The sequence below is a fragment of the Pogona vitticeps genome, chromosome 2 (assembly GCF_051106095.1).
Source record: "Pogona vitticeps strain Pit_001003342236 chromosome 2, PviZW2.1, whole genome shotgun sequence".
Lineage (NCBI taxonomy): Eukaryota > Metazoa > Chordata > Lepidosauria > Squamata > Agamidae > Pogona > Pogona vitticeps.
Genome location: NC_135784.1, coordinates 285,536,974 through 285,561,812, shown reverse-complemented (window position 1 = coordinate 285,561,812; position 24,839 = coordinate 285,536,974). Strand labels below are relative to the sequence as shown.

Below are 24,839 nucleotides of genomic sequence, written 5' to 3'. Positions count from 1 at the left end.
ATACTTTGGCCATCTCATGAGAAGAGAAGACTCCCTAGAAAAGACCCTGATGCTTGGAAAGTGTGAAGGCGGACAGCAGAGGATGAGATGGTTGGACAGTGTCATCGAAGCAACCAACATGAATTTCACCCAACTCCGGGAAGCAGTGGAAGATAGGAGGGCCTGGCGTGCTTTAGTCCTTGGGGTCACCAAGAATCGGACATGACTGAACGACGAAGACAACGACGACTGTATTCATTATACTATAGTGTGTGTGTTACATATACAGTTGTGTTCAAAATTATTCAACCCCCACTGAAATTGAATGTTTTGGCCATTTTGACATTGATTTTGATCATTCAGTCATCTTGCTTACATTTACATGAAAGAGGCACTTGTAGGTCAGAGAAATATAACCTTAAGTTTATAATGAAATAACCACAAATGTCTTTTCTGTGCTCACATCATTATTAGTTTTTATTCAACCCCCAAGTGACATTCAATCTTAGTACTTAGTACAACATCCTTTTACAGTTATAACAGCTTTTAAACGTGAAGCATAGCTTGACACAAGTGTCTTGCAGCGATCTACGGGTATCTTTGCCCATTCTTCATGGGCAAAAGCCTCCAGTTCAGTCAAATTCTTAGGCTTGCGCACTGCAACTGCTTTCTTTAAGTCCCACCAGAGGTTCTCAATCGGATTTAAGTCTGGTGACTGCGATGGCCACTCCAAAATGTTCCAGCTTTTCCTCTGCAACCATGCTCTAGTGGACTTGGAGGTATGCTTGGGATCATTGTCCTGCTGAAAGGTCCAACGTCTCCCAAGCCTCAGGTGTGTGACGGACTGCATCACATTTTCATCCAATATCTCCTGGTACTGAAGAGAATTCATGGTACCTTGTACACGCTGAAGCTTCCCTGTACCTGCAGAAGCAAAACAGCCCCAAAGCATTATTGACCCTCCGCCATACTTCACAGTAGGCAAGGTGTTCTTTTCGTCATATGCCTTGTTCTTCCTCCTCCAAACATAGCGTTGATCCATGGGCCCAAACAGTTCTAATTTTGTTTCATCAGTCCACAGAACACTATCCCACAACTTTTGTGGTTTGCCCACATGACTTTTGGCATACTGCAGTCGACTCTTCTTATTCTTGGGAGACAGCAAGGGGGTGCGCCTGGGGGTTCTGGCATGGAGACCTTCATTACGCAGTGTGCGCCTTATTGTCTGAGCTGAAACTTCTATACCCACATCTGACAAATCTTTTTTCAGTTCCTCAGCAGTCACACGGGGACTTTTCACCACTCTACGCTTTAGGTAGCGCACAGCTGTCGAAGTCAGCATCTTCTTTCTTCCACGACCAGGTAGCATTTCAACAGTGCCCTTTGCCTTGAATTTGTGAATGATGCTTCCTATGGTGTCTCTTGGTATGTTTAACTTCTTTGCAATCTTCTTATAGCCATTGCCCTTCCTGTGAAGACAAATCACCTCTTCTCTTGTCTTCCTGGACCATTCTCTTGACTTCACCATGTTTGTAACCACACCAGTAAATGTCTAGAAGGAGCTGAGTATCACAGTCATTTTAAAGCTGCCTAATTGGTGCTTATTATGCTTGATTGGTGCTCGGTGACATCCACAGGTGTTTTCAATACCTGATCGAAAACACCTGAATGAACCTCTCTTCTTCAGAGTGGTAGTCTTTAAGGGGTTGAATAATTGTGGCAATGAAGAAACCACAAAAGAAACATTTACTACTGTATTACATAAACAATTGATGTTATTTTAGTTGCATTTGGTTCTTTAAAACGTCCTTGTAGGATTTCATTCTGAATACAATTCCAAATGTACACTATAGTCCCTAAACCCCTTTACAGCATTGGGGGTTGAATAATTTTGAACACAACTGTATGCACTATGTGTGTGTGCATATATATGTATATTCATTCAAAGCGGCCTTCATAGAAATCAACAAATCCACTGAAATGGAATTATGATAAAACCAACAGTAGGAAACAATATGGTGGGGGGAGTTTCTTTTTAAGACGGATATACTTTATTACTTCTTGAGGTATTAGTGTAAGAAGCGCAGGTGGATCCCAGTGTTACTTTTCGCACGCCTCCTCTCTCGCTTTTCTTCCCTGCCAGGCATAACAAGCAGCCACCGGGGGATTCCCAAGAGTAAGAGAGAAGAGAGCTGGGCGCGCGAGCGCGGGCGCGCTCACGCGGCAAGGGATTCCCCCCTTTCGCCGCTCTCTGAACCTTCGGGATTGTTCCGTGTGACGTCACATCGGGAAGGCTCGCAGCTGGCCGGCGTAGAGTCACAGCGTCGCTGCATCAGGGAGGAACCACAAAAGGTTCTCTTTTCGGGTTCCCTTCAAACCTGTGCGCAGTCTCGCTGAGCGCGCTCTCTTGACTGCCCGCGGCAGCTTCTCTTTTACTTATGCGCACGCGCGCGCAGACAGGGTCCTTCGGCCGGTACAGTACAGTAGAGCCCGACATCAACATCGCGAGCGCGGCTTCTTTTCCTCTCCTTTCGCCGCGTTTCTCTCGCGCGCGGCAGCGGCGGTTGGTGAAGTCTCGCGAGGCTTGGGCGCAGGGCATCTCTGCCGCGGCTCGGAGCGGCGCCATTTTGGGACGGACTGAGTGACTGGAGCGAGGAGTTGTGCGCGCGGTGGGGGAGAAGTGTCGGCGGCGGCGGCAAAAAAAAGCGCTTTCAAATTGGGGACCCCGCTTTAAAGCCGAGACTTGACTCGCAGGTTAGAGCCGCGCTGCTGCCGCCTCACTCGATGAGCAGGCCGAGGGAGGCGATGGCCGGAGAAACAATATTTGTGAAGAGAGTGGGTTGTGGTGTTTGTGTGTATGTATGTATGTGCGGGAGGGGGGGGCGGGATGCAGGGAGTGTGGAGGAAGGCAGGTCTCCGGGGAAGTAGTGAGGAAGAACAGCTAGTATCTAAAACCCTTATACTTGGGAAGAGTCTTTTGCCTCAGAGTCACTTCCGTAATTAATCATTCGTGCCCACCCCCGCCTTGTCGGTCTCCAGTCGAGAGCATGTGGCCTCTTCATGTTCTTTAAAACAACAACACCCCAACAGGCGCAGATGATTTGGGTTCGTCTTCGCTGAAGCAAAATTGAGGGAAAAACGACAAAAAAAATAAGCAACCACCGTTCGTTAACCTGTTTATTAATAGGGGATGAAGAACTTGTCCCCGACTTTACCTGGGAGGGAGGAAAAAGAGTGAAACCTTGGAAGGAAGTGCTTGTGTACTCCTAGGTAAATACTTGAAGCCACGAGCTTGTTTCCTCCCAATTTCTACGATATTGCCTTCTTTGTTTCACATCCAAACTTCTGGAGTGTAGTCTGCCTGAGAGGTCTGGAGTTTGTTTCTCTTGTATACCTGCTCTAAGTAGGCCTCAAGATCTTCGTTGGGCCTGTTCCCAGGTAGGCATACGTGGGACTGCAGCCATATTAACTCTTGTTTTTGGCTCTGTTCTTTCTGGTTCTTTGTTTTATTGTTTTAGTACTTTCTTGTCCCAAATTTGAACAGAGGAACATGCTTTGGAACATTTTTACTACAATTTTACTCAAGAATGTGAGAGGTTTTTAAAAATCTTTGTGTCTGATTTCATGTGCATTGGTTGAATGTTCTTTTTAGACTTTTCTGTGCTGCAAGTAGATTGTGGTTTTGATGGTTATTGAGAGCAGATTAATAAAAAATACTTAGATGTATAGGGAATGAAGTTGATTGCATGCTTTGTGTCTTTTCCTCATTTCTAGGTGATCTCGGTTTTGAATGTGAGCCTGGATATTTTGCAACGGGTAGTCTGCGCTTGTGAAGAAAAACTGGCTGGATCTTACCTATTGTTTTTTTGCTTCAGTTGAAAAAAATTGTTGACTCAAAATGGAATTAGGATTCTGATTTGTTCAATTGCTTTTCCATTTCAAATATTTCTGAAGACAATTCTGAAGTAAAATTGAGAGAAGAGAACCCAGTTTGAACGGCTTATGAACTTCTGGTGCCCCCTTTCAATTCAAGACTGCATTTTGGAATAATTTTTGCCCATATGGAATGGACAATTTTATAGACTTCTTAGGTTTTGCGTGCTATTTTGAAAACATATTTTTACTTTCTAGACCAAAAATTGTAGGTGAAACTGAAATGACTTATGTTGTGAACTAGGCCTGCAAGAGTAAATTAAATGTAGCTTCTGATTACTCTTGAATACTATTATTTCCATTTTGGAAGCCTCCCATTACTTTTTTTTACAATGAAATGTGATTCCTAAATGAAGAAACTAAGACCTTTATTGTCCATTTCAATTTTTTACTATTTTTAAATGTAAAGAATATGGGTATATTGAGATAGCTGCTGTCTGCAGGTGCCTGAAGTAAGCAATGTATTTTGCTTCGAATGCAGTTTGACTTTTCAGTTCTGCTGTTTCTGTTATAAAAACTTTATTTATTTTTTCTAGAACTGATGTTCATGATAGTGAAATATAGGTGGAATCCAAAAGTGACAAGTTATCAAAAGGCAAGACGAGCCGTTAAAAACATATTTGTCTGATTTCTGAAAATAACTTTATGGAGTCCTCAAATGTGAAGAATGGGTAGCTGATTTCCAAAGATCACCTTTATACTGTGTGTCTACAGATGTAGTATCTTTAAGGAACTCAGGATATTCGAGGGGAGCAAACTGGAAAATACAAATCACAAACCATTAATGTCAGTCTGTGCAGTTCTGTTGGATTTTGTAAGTATTTAAAATTCACATTGAGCTTAACATTCTACTGGTAAAGGCTTCAAAATGTTTGTATCTTTTTGTTTTAATTGTTTGGGTATTTTTAGTGTTAGCAATAAAGGAAATGGCATGTAACATTTGAAAATCTCTTTTAAATAATCTTTATTATTGCTGTTTTGTATGCCATAAAGTTTGTTCTTTACAGAAATGTGTGGACTAATATAAGGCATGTCTGTGTGAAAATACTTTCAGTCGAAATCAAGTTCAGTTTGTATCAGAATTCAGACCTGAATGATTAGAATGTGTAGAAGTGAAGGTGATGATCCAGTTGCTTATCACATGCAGAGCAAGATGTTATGCTTTTGTGCACTCTTTCCCTCCTTTTCTGGAGTGGGTCTGGTATTCTGATTTCTTAAATGATTGTTTCCCTCAATATCCAGATTAGGAAAATGATTTTTAAAAGGCAGAAAGTACAAATTGAAGTTGTGGGTGTTAATGAGGTTATGTAGTACAAGTTTATTCTGTCCGGGTACCATGACATCTGAACCAGATCAGATGTACTCTTAAGCTTTCTGGGTAGGCACCTTGTTCTGTTCAGTATTTCGTATGCAAGTAGTGCTAACTGTTGTGATGCAGCAGTATTATGTTAGAAACATTCTTGTGTATGTGATAGCTAGTACTCCATAGCTGCTGGGTTCAGATCATAGAAGAACCTGATCCTATTTCAACTAATGGCTCTGCATACACTGTAAGTGACTGACAGCATGTTGTCCTCTAGAACTAGAGCAAGGTATGTGAGGTTTTAAACCACTTGACACAAATGTCCCTTTGTAGTCCTTTCATGTGGTTTCTTACTAGTGCATTTATGATGTAGGGTTGTGCTGGAAGGGTGAGGTGCAGTGCATCCCTCCATCTTATTTCCCCCCTGAAAACCCTTTTATGGTATATGTTAGGGCTTGATCACAGGTGAGAAAAGAACACCAGTTATACCAATTATTTTATGCCACCGTTCCAATATATTTTTTCCAGTGGTCACATGGAAATAAACTGATTGCAGGGGCAAATGAATTGATGTTTTCTATACGTCATATGAATGGAAAAATATAAAATGATATACCATATCTTTCCATGTATAAGACACTACTTTTTCCAAAAATCATTACACAAAAATTGAGGGGCGTCTTTTACACAGAAGTTAGCTGAGGAGAGTACAAAACAGCCCATACCTTGCCTCTGCAAACAGTCTTCCTTCAGTGATGAGGCTTAGCTTCCTCCAATCATGAGCCTTATGGAACTGACATCAGCTGATCCTGAACAAACCAATTAGAACACACCTCGTTGGAGGTGGAGCCTGTAGGTTCAGATTCAACAAACTCAAAATGACTGACGTTCTGAACCCAGAGGCTGAATCCTCAAAGCTAAGTTTTCTCAATTTTTGAGTTAGAGGTGTCTTATAAACAGGAGTGTGTTATAAATGGAAAAATATGGCAAATAACAGTCAAGTCGGTATAACTGGGGCTCTTTTGGCAAGTGTGTTTGAACTCTTAGTAACATTGAGGGAGTGGTTTTCCCATTGTTTATGCACTCTTCATTGTTGTTACTGGATAAAAATGTGTTGTGTCTGCTTTTAGATACAGTACCACTTTCTTGCTCAGCTAGAATAGTCCTATTGAATCAATAAGATTTACATAGAGGTTACTTTTTACAAGCCCTATTGGTTCAATAGGTCAGGCCTAGTTGGAGTTAAAAGTAGAATGTAGTCTAAGGTTTTTCTGTCCTTTGCATTGTAGAACAGTCCAAATTCAGATTACTGACTATTTTTTTATGAGAGGATAGATTTATTGAGCTAGTAAAGAAAGTTTTGCATTGTTTCTGTTAACAACATCTGAAATCTCTGCAGGTTTGTTTTCAACAGAATCCAGCACTGCCTCAAAGAATATATGATATGGACAAAGCAACCTAGTTCAGAAGTAAGTGACTGTTTTGGGTTTTCTCAGTGTGCATATATTTTTTTTCTCTTTTCACCTTAATTTGTTCTTGACTTCATATAGTTCAACTTGAGCTTTATTACAAATGTTAGTATTTCCCCTTTTTCACAGATGTGTATTTAAAAACTTTAAATTTGAAGATAGAAGTAAAATCTGGCTGGCATGTATTTTTAATGAATAAGCAATGATGTAGGCAACACGGTCCACTTATTATTTTTAACTCTTTACATTCAGCTTTTTCCCATTTATATTCACCTCTAGCATTTTCTCTGTGATTCTCCCATAACTGTATATTATGTGTGGAAAAGGTAATAGCTCATGGCAGGCATTTCCTTCTCCTCTCATTATTGCACATAAGGTGGGATGTGGGAAATATTTAGCTTTCAATACATTGTTAAACTGCAGTTCTCATCAGCTCCAGCTGGCATACTGTGATGAGAGATTATGAGAGTTGCAGTTTAACAACATCTGAAGGGCTGCAGCTTGCCTATTCTTCTCAAACGGGAATCACAATGGAATTTTTGAATTTTCAGATACGTGTCTAAATGGTGCCTTATCAGTAGCAGAGCTTTCTAATACCTAAGGAATGGCAGAATAATTGGAAATAATTAGTGAATTTAGTAAGGCAGGAATGATATCCTGGATTAAAATCACATTTTAATTTAAATTTGGAAAAATGTCTTCGAGTGGAGTTGGAGACAAACAATCATGAACTTAATTTTTATTCTGAGTGAATAGTTGAAAATACGTACCCAAACTCTTGAGTGTTCATTAAATTGTGAAATTTAAAAGATGGATTGAAAGTTCGTTGAGGACAGTTGTTCTAAATCACTAATAAGAAGAGGATAGTAATAGATTTTGATAGTATTGTCAAACTCTTACAGAAATATTTGTATTTTGGAAAAAAATAGTGGTGTGGTAGGTTATTAATGCTAGAATCTAAGCAGGTGTAAAAAGCACACCCCTTTCTTTCTTTTATGGCTGGCTGTTTTCAGAGTTACAGCATGTTCTGTGTTGGGGCTTATATTTCATGTTTGCATTCTGTCTTGAAGTCTCAGTTTGTGTTCATGCATGTGTGTTTGATCATTGGACACATTGATGTACATGTAGCTCCTGATGTTTTACATCACCTTAAAGTGTTTTTCAGAAGTATTTTATTCTGTAAATAAGAATTTGTGTTTAAAAGGTGACAGTTGTGTTGCTCACATGTACAGTGTAAATGTGGATGGAAAACAAACTCCAAAATGTGGTTGTATGAATCAGTACAAAATGTCTTGGAAATGCCAGGTGTTTGCTGTTTTGACAGATTCACTGTTCCAGTTCCTTGTAGTTGAAGTTCTTTGTCTGAAAGTGTTTCATTTTTATTGTTTGTTGCTTGATGGGTGAAGCAAGTTGTGTGGTATGCTCATAGATTGTCAGTTAATGGACAAGTTCAGAACTATTTCATTTTCTGTAATCAAAAGTATAAAGCAAAACTAACTAGATTTAAGATACAACTCTACTGTTCTTTCTTTCAGCTATGGGTGGGTGGTGAAAATCCTTGTTTTTGAGTCTTGTGCCATTATAAATGAGGGAATTAATATTGGCATAGTAACTAGCTTTTGGTGGATTGTTCTGTTTTTGCATATCCTTTGGATCAGTGGTCCCCAACCGTTTTGACGCTGTGGACCGGGTGGGAGTGGGGTCTGGGCGGTCGAGGCACCCGTGCGCTCGCGTGCATGCGTGAAGGGGCAGCACTTGTTCATGTGGGCATGCTACACTTGCATGCATGCGCGAAGGGTTGGGGACACTTGTGCAGCACAAGCACACATTGGTGCGCATGCACAAAGGGGTGGGGGCACTCATGTACATGAGCAAAGAGGTGGGGGTGCTCACGCGCATGCGTGAAGGGGCTGTGTGTGTGGGAGTGCGTGCGGGGGTTGGGAGATCTGTCGCCACAGTCCAGCACCAGGCTGCGGACCAGGGGTTGGGGACCCCTGGTCTAGACCAGCAATGGTGAACCTATGGCACACATGCCGAAACTGGCATGCAAGCCATAAGTAGCCATCGAGAAATACTTACCCATCCTCTGATTTCAGATTTCGGCACTCCCCTCTGCTGGTGCAGTGGTCCAGCAGAGGGGTACAATGGCAGCCATTACCAGTCTAGCCTGAAGGGGGATTGGAGGATCTCTAGGGATTTCTCCATTAATTCTGCCCCTTGGAAAAACCCTAAGCATTTAACCCTTACAGGGCAGGGACAATTGGTTCCCCCCCCTCTAAACTAAAACCTCAGGATTCAGGTTTACTGTAATTGCAGTGTTGGCACTTTGAAATAAATAAGTTGGTTTGTGTTGGAATTTGGGCACTGGGGCACAAAAAAGTTCACCATCACAGCTCTGGACTAAGCAATTAGTTCCAGTATAGGAGCTGGTATAGTACAGTGGTGCCTCGCTTGACAAGGATAATTCGTTCCGTTCAGATCGCTGTTAAGCAAAATCCTCATCAAGCGAAACGAAAAAGCCCATTGAAATGTATTGAAAACCAGTTCAATGCATTCCAATGGGCAAAATACCTCAGCGTCCAGCAAAGATCCTCCATAGGGCAGCCATTTTCGGTGCCTCTAAGCGAGGAATCCATCCTAAAACACAGCGGGGAGCCATTTTAAACAGCGGGTGGCCATTTTGAAGACCCGACGATGAGCTGTAAAGATCGTCATTAAGCGAAAAATCGGTTCCCAAAGCAGGGAACTGATCGTCGTTAAGCAATTTTTGCCTATTAAAACATCGTTTTGCATTTGCAAAAGCGATCGCAAAAACTTCATCGTCAAGCGTTTTCCTTGTCTAATGAGGTAATCGTCAAGCGAGGCACCTCTGTATAATGATTTGAGCAAAGAAGTCACTATTTCAGACCTTAAATCATGAATAAATTGGACATAATTTGGCTATTTCAGTATTCTATATATGATGATGATGATGGATAAATATAGTCTATTTTACAGGTAGGGGTTACTGTAATCCAAGTGAAATGTTTAGAAAGTTTTTCAGAATTCTGAAAATTCCAAACTTATAGTACCGTATGATTTATTATATTTGGATCACACATTCCTTCTAAAAAATGAATGATGTTTTCAACAGGAATGGCAAGGCCAAATTTTGGTAAGATAAGATGTCTGGGGCTGCATGTTGCTGCTTAGTTCAGAAGTTTTATTTCCATAGCAGTACTGTACAGAGAATGCAGTGAGTTGCTTGAACCTCCTCTTGGTAAATATGTTGAGTGGAATTCAAACTTTTATTTCATTAGTCCAGGTGCATCACATACAGTACTGGTCTTAGTGAGTTTGTGTCCTAGTCTAAATTTGGCTGCATTAGTGAGACTGACCCATTTCTTCAGTTTTTCAAAACTTCAGAATGACACATGGTGGTTGAAGGAAAAGGAAAAGATGCTTCCTATGCCTTTTAGTAGTTGAATAAAACAGTATTTCAGCAGGTCACAGCTGTAGCTTTAGTTGCACTTGCATGATAAAGCTGCATCCCCCAAATGCTCTTTTCTATACAACTGTTAAAATACAGAAAACTTGCTGTTTTCTATTTACTTGTTTGAGGACAAGAGAACAAGAACATAGGTGCATTATTTTAAAAATTAGAAATGGATTGTGTAACTCAGTCCTGAGTCTGAAAAAAATGAAGATATTCTGCCTTTGGATTTTTTTTAAGATTGTGATAATCTCTTTAATAAGAGATCAGACTAATGATTCAGTGTTAAATCTTCAGTGTTTGTATTTAGTTACACATTTATATGTATCTCATTTCCACTAGACCTCTCTGATTAATCTTTTCTTTCTTATTGCCGAAGTTTTGATTGTTTTCTGTGAAAATATGCATCTCTCATATGTTGCAGCACATATAAAGAGCAAATGATATACAATACAACTGCTGTATCTGCGAGATCAGTACCCATGATTACAGTTCTCTGGTGCTTGAAAATATTCAATAAAGTAACTGAGAAATATGCATTTCCAAGCTGTATTACTAGAACTGGCCACTAGAGGGAATTAGATACTATGCCATATTTAGAATTTGCATATCTGGTTTTCAGCATCCACAGGGGTGTGTGTTCTTGGAATTGATCTGTGGATACCTTGGTCCTACTGTGCATTGTCTTCTGCCTTGAGTGACTAAATCTTATCTCGAGATGCTTTTATAATTATGTAAGAAGAGAAACAAGTCAAGAAGCTGCAGTTAATTGTAGCTTTGCATTATATTTGACTTGGGAAACAGTAGTTAGTGGACAGAGTTCACAAATGTTGGGCAACTGTAATTTTGATTTTTCCCTTGAGTCATGTGGCATGCAGGGAGGGGAAGGCAAAACACCTGTTCAAGTCTGATTTGTAGTGTGTAAAGAGTAGAAATACTGATTCTTAATGGTTTGGAAGCTTCAATGGAAATTTAGTAATTTGTAATTTGATTATCCTGCTGTCCAGAACTTTTGCTATTGGCAAGTAAATCTTCAAGTACCTGTTAATGGGTTCCAGACAAGCCACAATATCATGCCATGGTTTAACAAGGACTTGTGAATTCTGGTTTATTTGGAAGTCATTCCTAGTTCCTGGTTTAAGAATAATTGGAAGCTCTGATTAATTGTGCTTCTTGACTTGTACAAGGAAGAGGTAAAGATCTGTATGTGTCACAGAGGAGTAGAGTCCTGAAAAATGTCTGAGAAATAGTTTAAATAAATGGTATCTTGATGTGTGAAGCCAATATTAGATCCTACAAATGAAGTCATGGTCAGCAATGTTAAGAGGTTTGTTATGGACAATACCTGCATAAAAGATGTTATTGGAGCACAGTTTCTGTCAGTTATCCATTAGTAGCTGTGTTGAGAGGATGTGATGGGAGTTGCAGCTAAAAATATGTGGAGGGGCCTAAGTTGTCCACATCAGTGGAAAACCTTGTATTTACTATCTCAATGACTTTTAGCATCTAGAAAATAAAACCATCAGTATGAAAATATACAGTGGTGCCTCGTATAACGAGTGCACCGTTGAACGATGAATCCGCATTGCAATGCGGATTCCCCCATCGCTAATGCGAGGGCACGCTCGCATTACGATGGCGGAACAGCTGTTCTGCGGCTCCAAAATGGCCGCAGGAACAAAAAAAAATGGCCACTGGTACACCCAAGATGGCCGCCGGAACAAAAATGGCTGCTGGAACACCCAAGATGGCCGCCAGAACACAAAAAATGGGCACCGGTACACCCAAAATGGCCACCGGGACGCTCAAAATGGCCGCCGGTACACCCAAGATGGCCGTTGGAACAAGGGAAAACATCTGAGAACGGTGAGTTTTGGGCCCATTTGGAACTGGGGTTTTTGATCCGTTTTACGATGTTTTCCCATAGCGAAGGTTAATCCGGAACGGATTAACCTCGCTATGTGGGGCACCACTGTAATTTTAAAGTCCCATACTTACCAGTTGAGTTTGTTTAAGTCATGAATACTGCATTTTTGGTGTACCAGATATTTTGGACTACAATCCCCATAATCACTTAATGTTGAATATTCTGACTGGAGCTTCTGGCAGCCAAGGTCTGATTTAAATAATTACTTGTCTCTAGATAATCAGACTAATTTGGGTATGCACTCATTTCAACATGTTATAATGCCCCAATTTGCTTTGTAGAATACATGGTGAAGAAAAGATGAATATAGTTAGTCCATTGTGGGGGGAAAGTGTTTGCTTCCTCATCTTAGTTTCTCTTCCGTGAGCTATATATTCCATCCTGACTAGCTTTTCAGAGGACATTTGCTGAGTTGAAATAGGCAAGAGAAGGTTGACAGGTTGTGTCACATTACTCAAACTGCTTTCTTGCTTGGCTTATTTTCTGGAGGAATGGCACTGAACTCTTCTAGACAGGGGCTAAAACAATCTTACTGGTAAGAATCATGCTGTTGTCTCATGTTAGTACAAGCTGCCCCTGAGATTTTTTGTGTCTCTCCTAACCTTGGAGACATTAGAAAAAAAAATGTAAACCCTTTGTGGTATTGTCCTGTTCAAACAAGATAACAGCATGTCAATTGTGTGCAGAGCTCATTGCCTACTGGCATTAAATTGCAAAGGGTGGCCAGGTGAATATCTAATGTAAACTTGCCTTGGTGACTTCTATGTAATATTTGATTTTCTCATCACAGTGCTGAGTCAACTACTTGCCAGTACATAGTGCGTGTCATGTAGACATGTTCCATGGATTTTAAGCTGGGATTTAAAGATGCATGAGCAGAAAGTGCTCTATTCACATAAGCATCCTCCTTTGCCCCCATTTTGGTCAGTTGCTCTTCCCACGCTGCTCTCTGCTCCATCATCCATCTTTCTTGAGACTTCCTTGACCATCAGAAATGATTGGACGAGGAGCTGCATTATGTATGAGAGAAAAAGTAAGCAAGATAGTTTAGTAGTGTATGAATTATTGTGTTAAGATCTGAGATTTAGGTGGAAATAAAGGTTCACCCAAAGAAGATATATTAGGCTGTCTTGAGTTTAAGCCGTTCGTGTATAATGTGCCATATAAAGGTTTTAATTTTTTTTATTTTTTGTTACTGCTGGTATTTCTCAGTAGTTGGGCCAGCCACTTCTGCACTGGAATAAAGTTGAGATTTTTTAATGTACGCAGTGTTCCCTCTTATTTTCTGCTAGCGCTGGGTAGGGCACCTGCCACAGCTGGAACCAAATGGTCAGCATCACTAGCTGTGGGTGCACCGCACAGATGCAGCACTGCACATCCATGCACCTGCGTTGTTAGAGGTAACATTGAACATAAGGATTTATTCCAAGTTATGTTTAAAAAGCAAATGCATACAGCAGTAAAATTAACTTTCTATTGAGAAAGTTAAAATGAATTCTTAGAAATTATTGGTGCCCTATAAAGTACAGTACTAAGATAGAAAATACTGCTCACATTGTTAGCATTTAAAAAGACACACAGGAAATATGAGCAGGGAAGATTAAAGGGTAATTGCAGAAGTGGCAAAATAAAATGAGAAGTCATTTCCTAAGAGAACCAATCTCTCTGTGTGATATAGAACTGTGCGGAAAGTATTTTATTCCAAATAAGGACTAAATGCCATGAATTCATTTGTAATTGTTTTCATTTGTACTGGATGTTGAAAAGACAGATTTACTGGACGTTCCCAATAGATGCAGGGATGTGTATTTATTGATGGTTGGGTTGTTTCCTTCTTTATGTTGCTCTGCACAATGAGATCATTTCCCCAAATCACATTTTTAGAAAATACAGGGGGCTACGTACATTGTCTAGGAAGATCAATGCTCATATATTCTCCCATTCCCCTTCCTCTGATGGAATTGGAGTTCCACTGAACTGAACTCTTTGCCAGTTTATTGATGGTGTGTATTTGGGGGACTGAAAGTAGGATAAACTTCTAATACAAGCATGTATATGCTTCAGTTCGTTTTCAGATAATGTTTACATTAAAGCAATAGCATAAATTTGCTCTTCACAGAAGATGATCTGCAGATATGTAATGTGGGTTAGGGAAAATTGAATTTACACTTAGTCATTTTCATAAAACATCTTCAAGTGTATATATTATAAAACTAATATTTTGTATGTGAAATCTGTATTTGCTGAATACCATTAGCTAATAGATATTTTAACATAATAACTGCAACTGTGAAAAAGGAATTTGGGATGATTTTATCCTGTAGCAGAGCCAAAGAGTGAGTTTGTTTAAAGAGTCATAGGAAATTAGGAATCAGAAAGCTGTGATAACTTTCAAGTTAATATTTAGGTTTCAACAAAAGTATAATTATAGCAGGTCAGATAAATAAGTTATTGTAAACAACTGTTTCTGTTTGAATTATTTTATTTTGTAAAATGTAAAATATCAAGTTTCTTTAGATAATTGTCAAAAAAGAAAATAAAAATAAAAAATAAAGAAGACAAAAATGTTGTGCCACCTTAGAGATTAACTGCTGTACTGTATTTTAATGTGAGCTTTCTGGACAAGTGTGAGGAAGTGGACTTGCCCACAAAAGCTCACATTAAAATACAGCAGTTGGTTTTTAAGATAACACAATTTTTTGTCTTTATTTTTTATTTTTATTTTGTTTTTACCAGATATGCTAGCACAGACTAACACAGCTACCCATTCTAAAACTCTTAAATAATTGTTTATTACCACATGTAATTCTAACCTTGATACTCTTCAGAGTTAATGTCTTTTACTAGATGCATTGAATTAAAGGAGGTATTGTATTTAAATGAAAGTCCAGTCTCACAATTTTGCAAATGGACAATTTTTACTCTGCCTAATACAGAGGTCCCCAACTCCCGGTCCATGGCCTGGTGCCGATCCGTGGCCTTAGCCGGACTGGGCTGTGGAGACAGACCTCCCCCCATCCCTGCGCGCACTCCCCCCTGCACAGCCCCTTTGTGCATGTGTGCGTATGAGCGTTCTCCCACCCCTTTGCGCATGCGCACAAGTGCCCCTGAGTGCTGCGCCACCCTTTGCACATGTGCACGCATCCCCACATGAGTACCATCCCGCTCCTTCATGCATGCGCATGAGCATGCATGTTCACAGTGCAAGTGAGCACCTGCTCCTTTGCGCATGCGCACAAGTGCATGCGTGAGAAAGCGCCTGCTCCTTCGCGTATGAACATGGGGGGTTGCCCTGCCTTCCCCAACCAGTCCATGGGGTTAAAAAGGTTGGGGACCGCTGGCCTAATAGACATTAAAATCCGATTTTTGTGCCATGATTATAGAGTGCTCTAGTCTGGCTAGTAACTTGCAAACCTTGTGACTTATTATTTATGGGCATTTTCCTGATTTTTTTACATGTTTTCATGAAGCTGTGCTATGTCAAAGAACAGAGTAGTACTGAAAAGAAAGAATGAAATTGGCCAGAGCATGATTTCTTGTACAGTGGTACCTCGACTTATGAACGTCTCCACTTCCGAACGTTTCGAGTTACGAAAGGCTCCGTTCGCAAAATGTTGCTTCAACTTGCAAAAGGAGCCTCGACTTACAAACGAAAAAACCTTTCCTGCCCTTTTTTTGACCTAAGTTCATCTTAGGTAAGAAGAAAAAATTTTCCCCCCCTAGTGGTAGAGTACGGATTAACCGGGTTTGCATTAGTTCCTGTTGGAACTAATGCTTTGACTTAAGAACAGCGCTTTGACTTAAGAACGAAAAACAGTTGGTATGGATTAAATGGTTTTCAATGCATTCCTATGGAAAAGTTTGGTTTGACTTACGAACTTTTCAATGTTCAAGGCTCCATTCGCAAGTCAATGCCATTTTTTTGTGAACGGAGCCGTTCATAAATGGGTCCCTGCAAAAAGGCAGGGAGAAAGGGCTGGAAATTGAATTTCCCATGCCTGCCACCATGGGAGACCTCCCTGGGGTTCCCTGCCGCCGTGATTGGCGCCTTTGGAGCTCTCCAAGGGCTTTCCCCCCCGACATCAGAGGAAGCCCTTTGAGAGCTCCGAAGGCAAAAAGCTAGGGAGAAAGGGCTGGGAATTCGAATTTCCAGCCCTTTCTCTCTGACTTTTTGTTTTTGGAGCTCTCAAAGGACTTAACTCCCGACATCGGAGGAAGCCCTTTGAGAGCTCCGAAGGCACCGATCGTGGTGGCAGGGACCCCCAGGGAGGTCTCCCATGGTGGTGGGCTTCCTCCGATGTCGAGGGGGAAAGCCCTTTGAGACCTCCGAAGCCAAAAAGGCAGGGAGAAAGGGCAAGAAATTGGAATTTCCAGCCCTTTCCCCCTGCCTTTTTGCCTTTTGAAATGCTGGAACGGATTGATTCTATTTCCATGCATTTCAATGGGAAATAGTAATTGAACTTATAAACCTTTTGACGTATGAACGTCGTTCCGAAACGGATTAAGTTTGTAAGTCAAGGTACCACTGTATTCTTACTGAGAGATCTCCCAACCAAACCTGCTTAGCTTCAGCAATAGAAATGCTTTGTAATTGTTCTCTGGGGATGGTAAAAGCATCCCCTTTGGCTGTATTGCTTATTTGGTTTCTAAACATTTTCAGTGGGTAATGATACCTTTCAGTCTGTATAGGTGCATGCAAAATATCATATGGATTATGTTATTATCAGGAAAAAAGTAAAGAGTACAGGGATGTAGACATACCATACAATGGTGCCCCGCAAGACGATGTTAATCTGTTCCATTGAAATCACTGTCTAGCGAAAACATCGTCTTGTGAAAAGTGTTTCCCCATTGGAATGCATTGAAATCCATTTAATGCGTTCCAATGGGGAAAATAGTTGTCGTTTTGCGAAGGTCGCCCATAGGGAAGCCATTTTGCGGAGCCACCGATCAGCTGTAGAAATCGCTGTCTTGCGAAGCATCGGTCTCAAGAACACCCGTTTTGCGAAGTTTGCCCATAGGGAAGCCATTTTGCAGAGCCACCTATCAACTGTAGAAATTGTTGTCTTGTGAAGTATCGGTCCCAGAAAAAAACATCTTGTGAAGCATGGACTGAAACATCGTCCATTGAAAATCACCAATAGGAAACACTGTTTTGCGAAGCGCAATGGCGATCGCAAAACCTCATCGTCATGCGGATTTGTCATTTTGCGGGGTAATCGTCTTGCGAGGTACCACTATATTAATATTCCTTGGTGATATTGAGGAGTAATGCACTCCAAGGAAGTGATTGATCTTCAACCATTTGGCAGATGTGAAGAAGCCTCAGCTGTTGCCAGACCAGAGGAATTGTCATCTTGCCCTTTGTATGTTACTTGCTGTGAGCAGAGAGTTGACAGTGTGCCGTCCTCAGAGACGACTGCAACAAAGGAAGAACATGGCTGTAGGGATGGTATATTGGTAGAAATAGAACAAGAAGGAATGGGGCAGAAAGCATCATTGGAGGTGTGTTTGGGAGATGACAAGGGGAAGGAGTGGGATTTGATTATTTGGGAGGAGGCATTAAAAGAGGGGGAAAGCGTGTGCATTTTTTCAGATAACGGATGAGCCAATACCAGAAAGGAGAGATCAAGTGATTCAGATGGGGGGAGTTTCAGAACAAGATGAGGTGTCTGGACTCTTGAAAGACTTTCCAAACCTATGAACTGGGGGAGGATTACTCCCTGATCCAGAAGGTAAAGAGGCGAAGAAAGGAAATATAGAACCGCTGGTTCTATACCCTGCCTTCACATTTTCCCAACATCAGGGTCTTTTCCAGGGAGACAAATATATACCGTACATACAAATATAGACTAACATTAATATTTCACTGTGTAAGATCAAGGAAGAAATTATTTAACAAGACTACAACACTCATAAAGTGACCTGTGATTCCCCCCCCCCAAAACACTTTGTGACATACATACAGATTAGGAGACACTGATTTATAGGAATGCTGACCATGTATTTTCAACCACGTATGAGATGCACAGAATCATCTTATGCAGGGCAGGGTTTATGGGTGGGTAGTGAGATGGCAATATTCGGTTATGATACTAAATAGAGCCATGAGATAAAAATATATTGTGAAGCATTCCATAAGGATCTCTCTTGGAGTGTGAACATTAAAACAGCAAAATTCAGTTCAAACAGAATGATACATAATGGGGCAAATTAAATGAATGAATGTAAATCCTAACTCTGAATCTCCTCAAATGAGATTTGAAGTGGCAGCAATTGACCAGGAAAAAGTTGTAGGAAGCTTATTGAAAATGTCATAGGACTGTATGATTGCTGTAAAAACCAAATGGTATGTTGGAAGTAATTAGAAAAAAATGAAGTAAAAGTGCATTGTGAATATCAATTGCTGCTATTTCAAAAAACCATAGGGGAAATCAGCATCTGGGCCAGTGGGTGGTGGTGATGGTAGTAGTAGCAGCAGTAGTAGTAGTATGTAGCAATGGTCAAGAACCATTGGTTCAGCAGTTCATAATGGTTTAACAATCAAACAGGTGTTTGGCCCTTCAAAGACCTGCCTGCTCAGAGGCAAAGCCTGGAGCATGTAGGACAGGAAAGCCAGACTGATGGTTTGTGTCCATCTCTACTTGTATGCTGTCAGATCTATTTTGACTTATGGTGTTCTTTCTCAGAGATTTCTAGATAGTATTCAAAAGTTGTTCAGCGTTCCTTCCTTCCAGGAATGCTCTGGGACTAAGGTGAGACAGGCTCATCTCCTAGTAGCCACAATGGGAAATCCAATTCTTAGCTTCATAGTCAGGGACTCCAGTTTTTTAACTTAAAGAAGGAGTGTTGGAGAAGTGGAATAGAGCAACCAAAATGACTAAAGGATTGTAGCAGCTCTCCTGTGATGAAACATTAGAGATGGGGGTATTCGTTTATGAATACCTCGCAGAGCTGGACGTAACAAGGGTCCGGCCCTTTGGGACTGGACTGTCCAGTCATGGATCCGCTGATGTCGGCGGCTCCTCTCTCCCTTCCAGTCACCCCAGAGCTCCTGGTCAGCTATCCACTCATCAGCCTGGCAGGGAGAATCGTCTTCCCTCCTTCTGCCAGGAATGGATAGGCGACGAGGAGCTCCAGAGCAATTGGAAGGGAGAGTGGAGCTGGCGGCGGCGGCGGACGCGTGAGTGGACCCTTGTTATTACAAATACCCCATCTCTAGTTCACATCTTCACCTATGATACTAACAAATAACAGGGGTCTCAAACATGCAGCCCAGGGGCCATTTGCGGCCCGCCAGATGATAGTTTGTGGCCCCCGCCTTGCCTGCCCCCCCCGAAGCGCCTACGCATCCTCTGCTGTTAAGAGTCAAAAAAAGCCTCGCCTCGCTCGCCAGCTCTCCCCCAAGACAGCACCTCTTGAACCCTCATCCAGAACTGCAGTCTGCCTGTCTGCCGGCTGGCAGGCTGCAGTTCCGGATGGAGGGTGCAAAAAACGCTGTCTTGGGGGAGAGCCGGCGAATGAGGCCCACTGCCGGCCTTTTTCCCCGAGCTGCCGCCAAACAATGCCTGAGAGTGGAGCTCGCTCCCGGCCTGTCCTCGAAGAGCGCCTCCTAGCTGCCAACAGTGGCTGCTGCGGCCGCCGCCTCTTCCAGGGAAGCGGCTCTCTGGCTCTCTTTCTCTCTCGGCATCCCCAGCACCAGCCCAGCCAGTGGCCGCCTCAGCGCCCAGTGGTGCTTCCTCCTCCTCCTCTTTGTCCTGCTTCAGCTGCCTCGGCTCTGGAGACTGCCTGGGCTTGCCTCACAAAGTTTGCTCCCCTGTTGTGGTGGGGGTAGCTGCTGCTGCTGAGTGTGCCTTTTTTTGAGGGGGGCCCTCAGAGGAAGGTTGCTGGACCTCTGTGTGTGTGTTTTTGTGTACATGCCCATGCGCGCACACCTGCGGGGGTCCCCATTCTGTTTAATTTCGCAGGTACCGATGGGGGCTTTTCTCCTTTGGCAAGGTGATTCTGTGAGGGTTTTAAAAAAAATTTATGTCATCCCCTCGCCCCGGCTAGGTGGTCGCCGGCGCTCCCTCCCTTCTCTGCTTCTTCATCCTGCTGCTGCTGCTGGTGCTAGTAGTAGTGAAGAAGGAGCAGGAGGGGGACGTGGCCGGCGACAAGGGCTCGCACGCCTCTCCTCCTCGTAGCCCCAGCCGGGCTAAGGAACTCCTGGGCGGCTTCCTCGGGCTCTTGCTCAGCTTGGCAGAAAATCTAATGCGGCCCAGCCTCTCCCAGACACTACCTCCAGTGGGCCCCAGGTAAATTGAGTTTGAGACCCCTGTTATAGAATATGCTGTTTCCAGGACTTCCATTAGCGTAATTTTGTAGCATCCTGATATGGGATTGAAAGTGATCTTGTTCAAACATGTAAGCTTTTCAGAGTGATATAACCTTGTTAATAAGAATGTGAGCATAGTTAGCCATCCTAATTGAGTCAGAATTTTAATTCTGGAAGATGCATATGTTATACCAAAAATGCCAACATATTACAAATAAAGAAATGAAGGACACTGTAGTTTTTGATGGCTCAACATCGTATCCCTTTGACATCCAAAGTGGAGTAAAACATGGCTGTGTCCTCGCGCCAACTTTGGGATCTTTTTTTGCTGTCATGCTGAAGCACGCTTTTGGAACTGCAACAGAATGTATCTATCTCCGGATTAGATCAAATGGAAATCTCTTTAATCTCTAGATTGAGAGTGGAGACCAAAGTCGAGCTGAAATACATGCGGGAGTTCCTCTTTGCCGATGATGCAGCTGTTGTTGCCCATTCTGCTGAAGAGCTCCAACAGTTTATGAATCGTTCTAGTAAGCCCTGCCAAGATTTTGGACTAACAATCAACCTGAAGAAAACACAAGTCATGGGCCAGGGTGTGGACTTACCTCCCTGTATTACCATCTCTACACAATAATTGGAGATTGTTCATGATTTGGTGTATCTTGGCTCAACGATCTCTGACATCCTCTCTCTAGATGTCGAGCTAGATAAACACATTGGCAAAGCAGTTACCATGTTCTCTAGAATCACAAAGAAAATATGGATTAATAAGAAGCTGATGGCATATACCAAGATCCAGGTCTATAGAGCCTGTGTCCTGAGTACATTTCTGTACTGCAGTGAGTTCTGGACCCTTTGTGTACGGCAGGAGAGGAAGTTGAACACGTTCCATATGCGTTGTCTCCGACACATTTTTGGTATCACCTGGCAGGACAGAGTTCCAAATAGAGTAGTCCTAGAACAAGCTGGAATTTTTAGCATGTATACATTACTGAAACAGTGATGTCTGTCTTGGCTTAGGTATGTTGTGAGAATGGCTAATGGTCAGATTCCAAAAGATCTCCTGTATGGAGAATTAGTGCAGGGAAATCGCCCCAGAGGGAGACCACAGTTGCGATACAAGGATATCTGCAAGCGGGATGTGAAGGCCTTAGGAATGGACCTCAACAGATGGGAAACGTTGACATCTGAGCGTTCAGCCTGGAGGCAGGCGGTGCATCATGGCCTCTCCCATGTTTAAGAGACACTTGTCCAGCAGGCTGGGGCAAAGAGGCAGTCCCGAAACCAGCAAAATCAGGGAGCTGGACAGGGGACAGATTGTATTTGTCTTCAGTGTGGAAGGGATTGTCACTCTTGAATTGGCCTCAGCCACACTAGATGCTGTTCCAAGTCCTCCATACAGAGCACGTTACCATAGTCTCTCAAGACTGAAGGATGCCTACATGAATTACAAATATTATTAGTATAACCATTGAAAATAGTCTTTCTCCATTGTTGTTTTTATAAGTTTGATTTAAAGAGAGCCTACCAGTTCACACTTCACCATTCATGTTCTAGGTGTTGCAAATCATCGTACTAGAACATTACTAGAATCCTCATACAGCAGTCTAGGCATAATAATTCAGGTGATCTCATGACTGTGGCTAAAACCCAGGAGTTTTAATATCTGTGGTGAACATCTCTTTGCCCCTTTCTCGTGAACTTAAAACTAGGTAGAACAGATGGTTATCTCTGCAGTTGGATTGTATTTACAGATAGCTTGGATATAACGTCATTCTTTGAGTTGAGGTTGTGTCAGGTAATGGTTTTGGCTGTTAAGGCCAAGTCTGGCTAGATTTTGGGACAACGAAATTGGTGGACTTTTGGTTTGAAAAGAGAAGGCTAACAAAACAGCACCCCCCCCCCCCCCAGTTTTATTCTGCAGGTCTCTACTTAACCTAGATGGAATATACAAGAACCTGTAGCAGGTTTTGGTTTGTGTTTTTATTAATCCTATAGTGAGTGAAGAGAGTTTATGCCCTTACAGAAGTATTTTGTTACCTTGCAGGTGACTCAAAATGGGCTTTGCAAACATATATGAAATATCTGTTAGAAAATACAGTGCCTTTTCTAGTGTGCTTTCAAGATTTTTTTTCACATACTGAATACAGACAAGAGGTTTAGAGATACTTAGACCAGAATAGCTTGCATAGGTGCATCTTTGATGTGTCTTTTCTAAGATCAGGCTTGTAGCACTAAGAATTTTCATCTACTTCTCACAATTATTGTGAATAGACCTCATCTGTTTAATTCTGTCATTTGCATGTTCTGATCCTCTGCATGTTGACTTGGAGTAAGTCCTGTTGAATATAGTGGGGTTTACTTCTGAGAAAAGAAACAAAGGATTGCTTATTTCACTCATATCTTAATACAGTGGTGCCTCGACTTACGAATGTCCCTAGTTCCGAAAATTTCGAGGTACAAAAAGCTTTGGCCGCAAAATTTTGCTTCTACTTGTGGCCGGAGCTTCGACCTACAAAAGGCAGAGGGAAATGGTGGGAAATTCAAAGCCGCCCCTGCTTCCCTCTGCCTCCCGTCCCCGCTATGAGGCAGCAGGGATGGGAGGCAGAGGGCAGTGGGGATGACTTTGGAAGCCCAGTTTCCCAGGCTTCCAAAACCATCCCTGCTGTCCTCTGCCTTCCGTCCTGGCTGCACTCTGCCTCCTGTCCCCACTACCTCCTGCAGCGGTGGAGGCAGCGGGGATGGGAGGCAGAGGGCAGCGGGGATGGCTTTGGAAGCCCAGGAAGCCGGCACCTGGCACGGCGGTCAGGACGGCTTTGGAAGCCCGGGAAGCTTTGGAAGCCCGGTCAGGGCAGTGGGGAAGCCTGGGCTTCCTCGGCGGTGGCAGTCCCTGGGAGGCCTCCCACAGTGGCTGTCAGGGCAGCAGGAAAGCCTGAGCTTCCCCAGCGGCGGCAGGTAAGCCTGGGCTTCCCTGGTGGCGGTGGTCATTTTTTGGGGGGAGTGATTTTTCTTCTGCCAGAATGGATTAATCACTTTTCAATGCATTCCTATGGGAAATGGTGCTTTGACTTACGAAAATTTCGAGGTACAAAAAGCTTTGGCCGCAAAATTTTGCTTCTACTTGTGGCCGGAGCTTCGACCTACAAAAGGCAGAGGGAAATGGTGGGAAATTCAAAGCCGCCTCTGCTTCCCTCTGCCTCCCGTCCCCGCTATGAGGCAACAGAGACGGGAGGCAGAGGGCAGTGGGGATGACTTTGGAAGCCCAGTTTCCCAGGCTTCCAAAACCATCCCTGCTGTCCTCTGCCTTCCGTCCTGGCTGCACTCTGCCTCCTGTCCCCACTACCTCCTGCAGCGGTGGAGGCAGCGGGGATGGGAGGCAGAGGGCAGCGGGGATGGCTTTGGAAGCCCAGGAAGCCGGCCCCTGGCACGACGGTCAGGGCGGCTTTGGAAGCCTGGGAAGCTTTGGAAGCCCGGTCAGGGCAGCAGGGAAGCCTGGGCTTCCCCGGCAGGAGCAGTCCCTGGGAGGCCTCCCACAGTGGCTGTCAGGGCAGCAGGAAAGCCTGAGCTTCCCCAGCGGCGGCAGGTAAGCCTGGGCTTCCCTGGTGGCGGTGGTCATTTTTTGGGGGGAGTGATTTTTCTTCTGCCAGAATGGATTAATCACTTTTCAATGCATTCCTATGGGAAATGGTGCTTTGACTTACGAAAATTTTGAGGTACGGCCACCCTTCCAATACAGATTAATTCCGTAAGTCAAGGCACCACTATACTTTATATGGCCTCTTTATTTCATGGCCACTGACAGTTGAAGAGAGAAGCAAAAAAACTAAAGTGCCTGTCAGTTCTTGGTGGGCTCTGAACTGAAGCCTCTGCCTAGGAGCTGCAAAAGTAACTTAGCAAGTGGTTTTCATTTGTAGGTTTTCTGGGTTTGTTTGTTTGTTTGTTTGTTTTTTTGCTGTCATGTCAAGAAGTGTGAACCTTTTAAAATGGCACTGCTGTAAGTTAAACACTAAAATTATGCTGTTTTGAAACATCTTTGCCAGCTTCCAGTGTGTGCATTTTACCAGGGAACAAGGCTGTTTTTTAGATATCTCATTTTTAGTATAGGTTTCCAAGTGCATTTGGTAGAGAACAGGCACATTTGTGCTTTGGCAGTGATTGTGGCATCTTATTTTAGTTTGTTTTCACTTGTAAATTGCTTTGGCGTTGGAAAGTGATATACTGTAGAAATATTTATTTTACACAACCCTACACTGTACTTCCTTCACAGCCCTTTGCCATGAGATGCTGAAGCCTTGTTTAGCTGGTTTGGAGAGACTGGACCTAAATGGCGCAGCATGACTTTGCTCCAGCCTGGCTTAATTTTCCTACTCCACCATCATCGACAAAGGTGTGTACTACTTATTAAATTGTTAATATCAGAATGACTTGTCAATAGCTTTAAA

At 42.7% G+C, this 24,839-nt stretch overlaps 1 protein-coding gene across 11 annotated transcripts in view; it reads left to right on the top strand.

Moving 5' to 3' along the window:
* The first annotated feature begins 2,594 nt into the window (after positions 1-2,594).
* GPBP1 (GC-rich promoter binding protein 1) overlaps positions 2,595-24,839 on the top strand; it is a 43,129-nt gene continuing 20,884 nt past the window's right edge. Inside the window, exons 1-5 of one of the 11 annotated variants that reach the window (XM_078384420.1) lie at positions 2,595-2,733; positions 3,754-4,364; positions 4,449-4,726; positions 6,630-6,684; positions 24,665-24,784. In XM_078384420.1, the coding sequence (XP_078240546.1) occupies positions 24,722-24,784 (63 nt within the window). In that variant the 5' untranslated portion in view covers positions 2,595-2,733; positions 3,754-4,364; positions 4,449-4,726; positions 6,630-6,684; positions 24,665-24,721. Of the gene's footprint in view, positions 2,734-2,939; positions 3,418-3,753; positions 4,727-6,614; positions 6,685-24,664; positions 24,785-24,839 lie in introns of those variants that run through there. The other 10 variants (XM_020805546.3, XM_020805551.3, XM_078384422.1 and 7 more) reach the window with 10 other exon arrangements.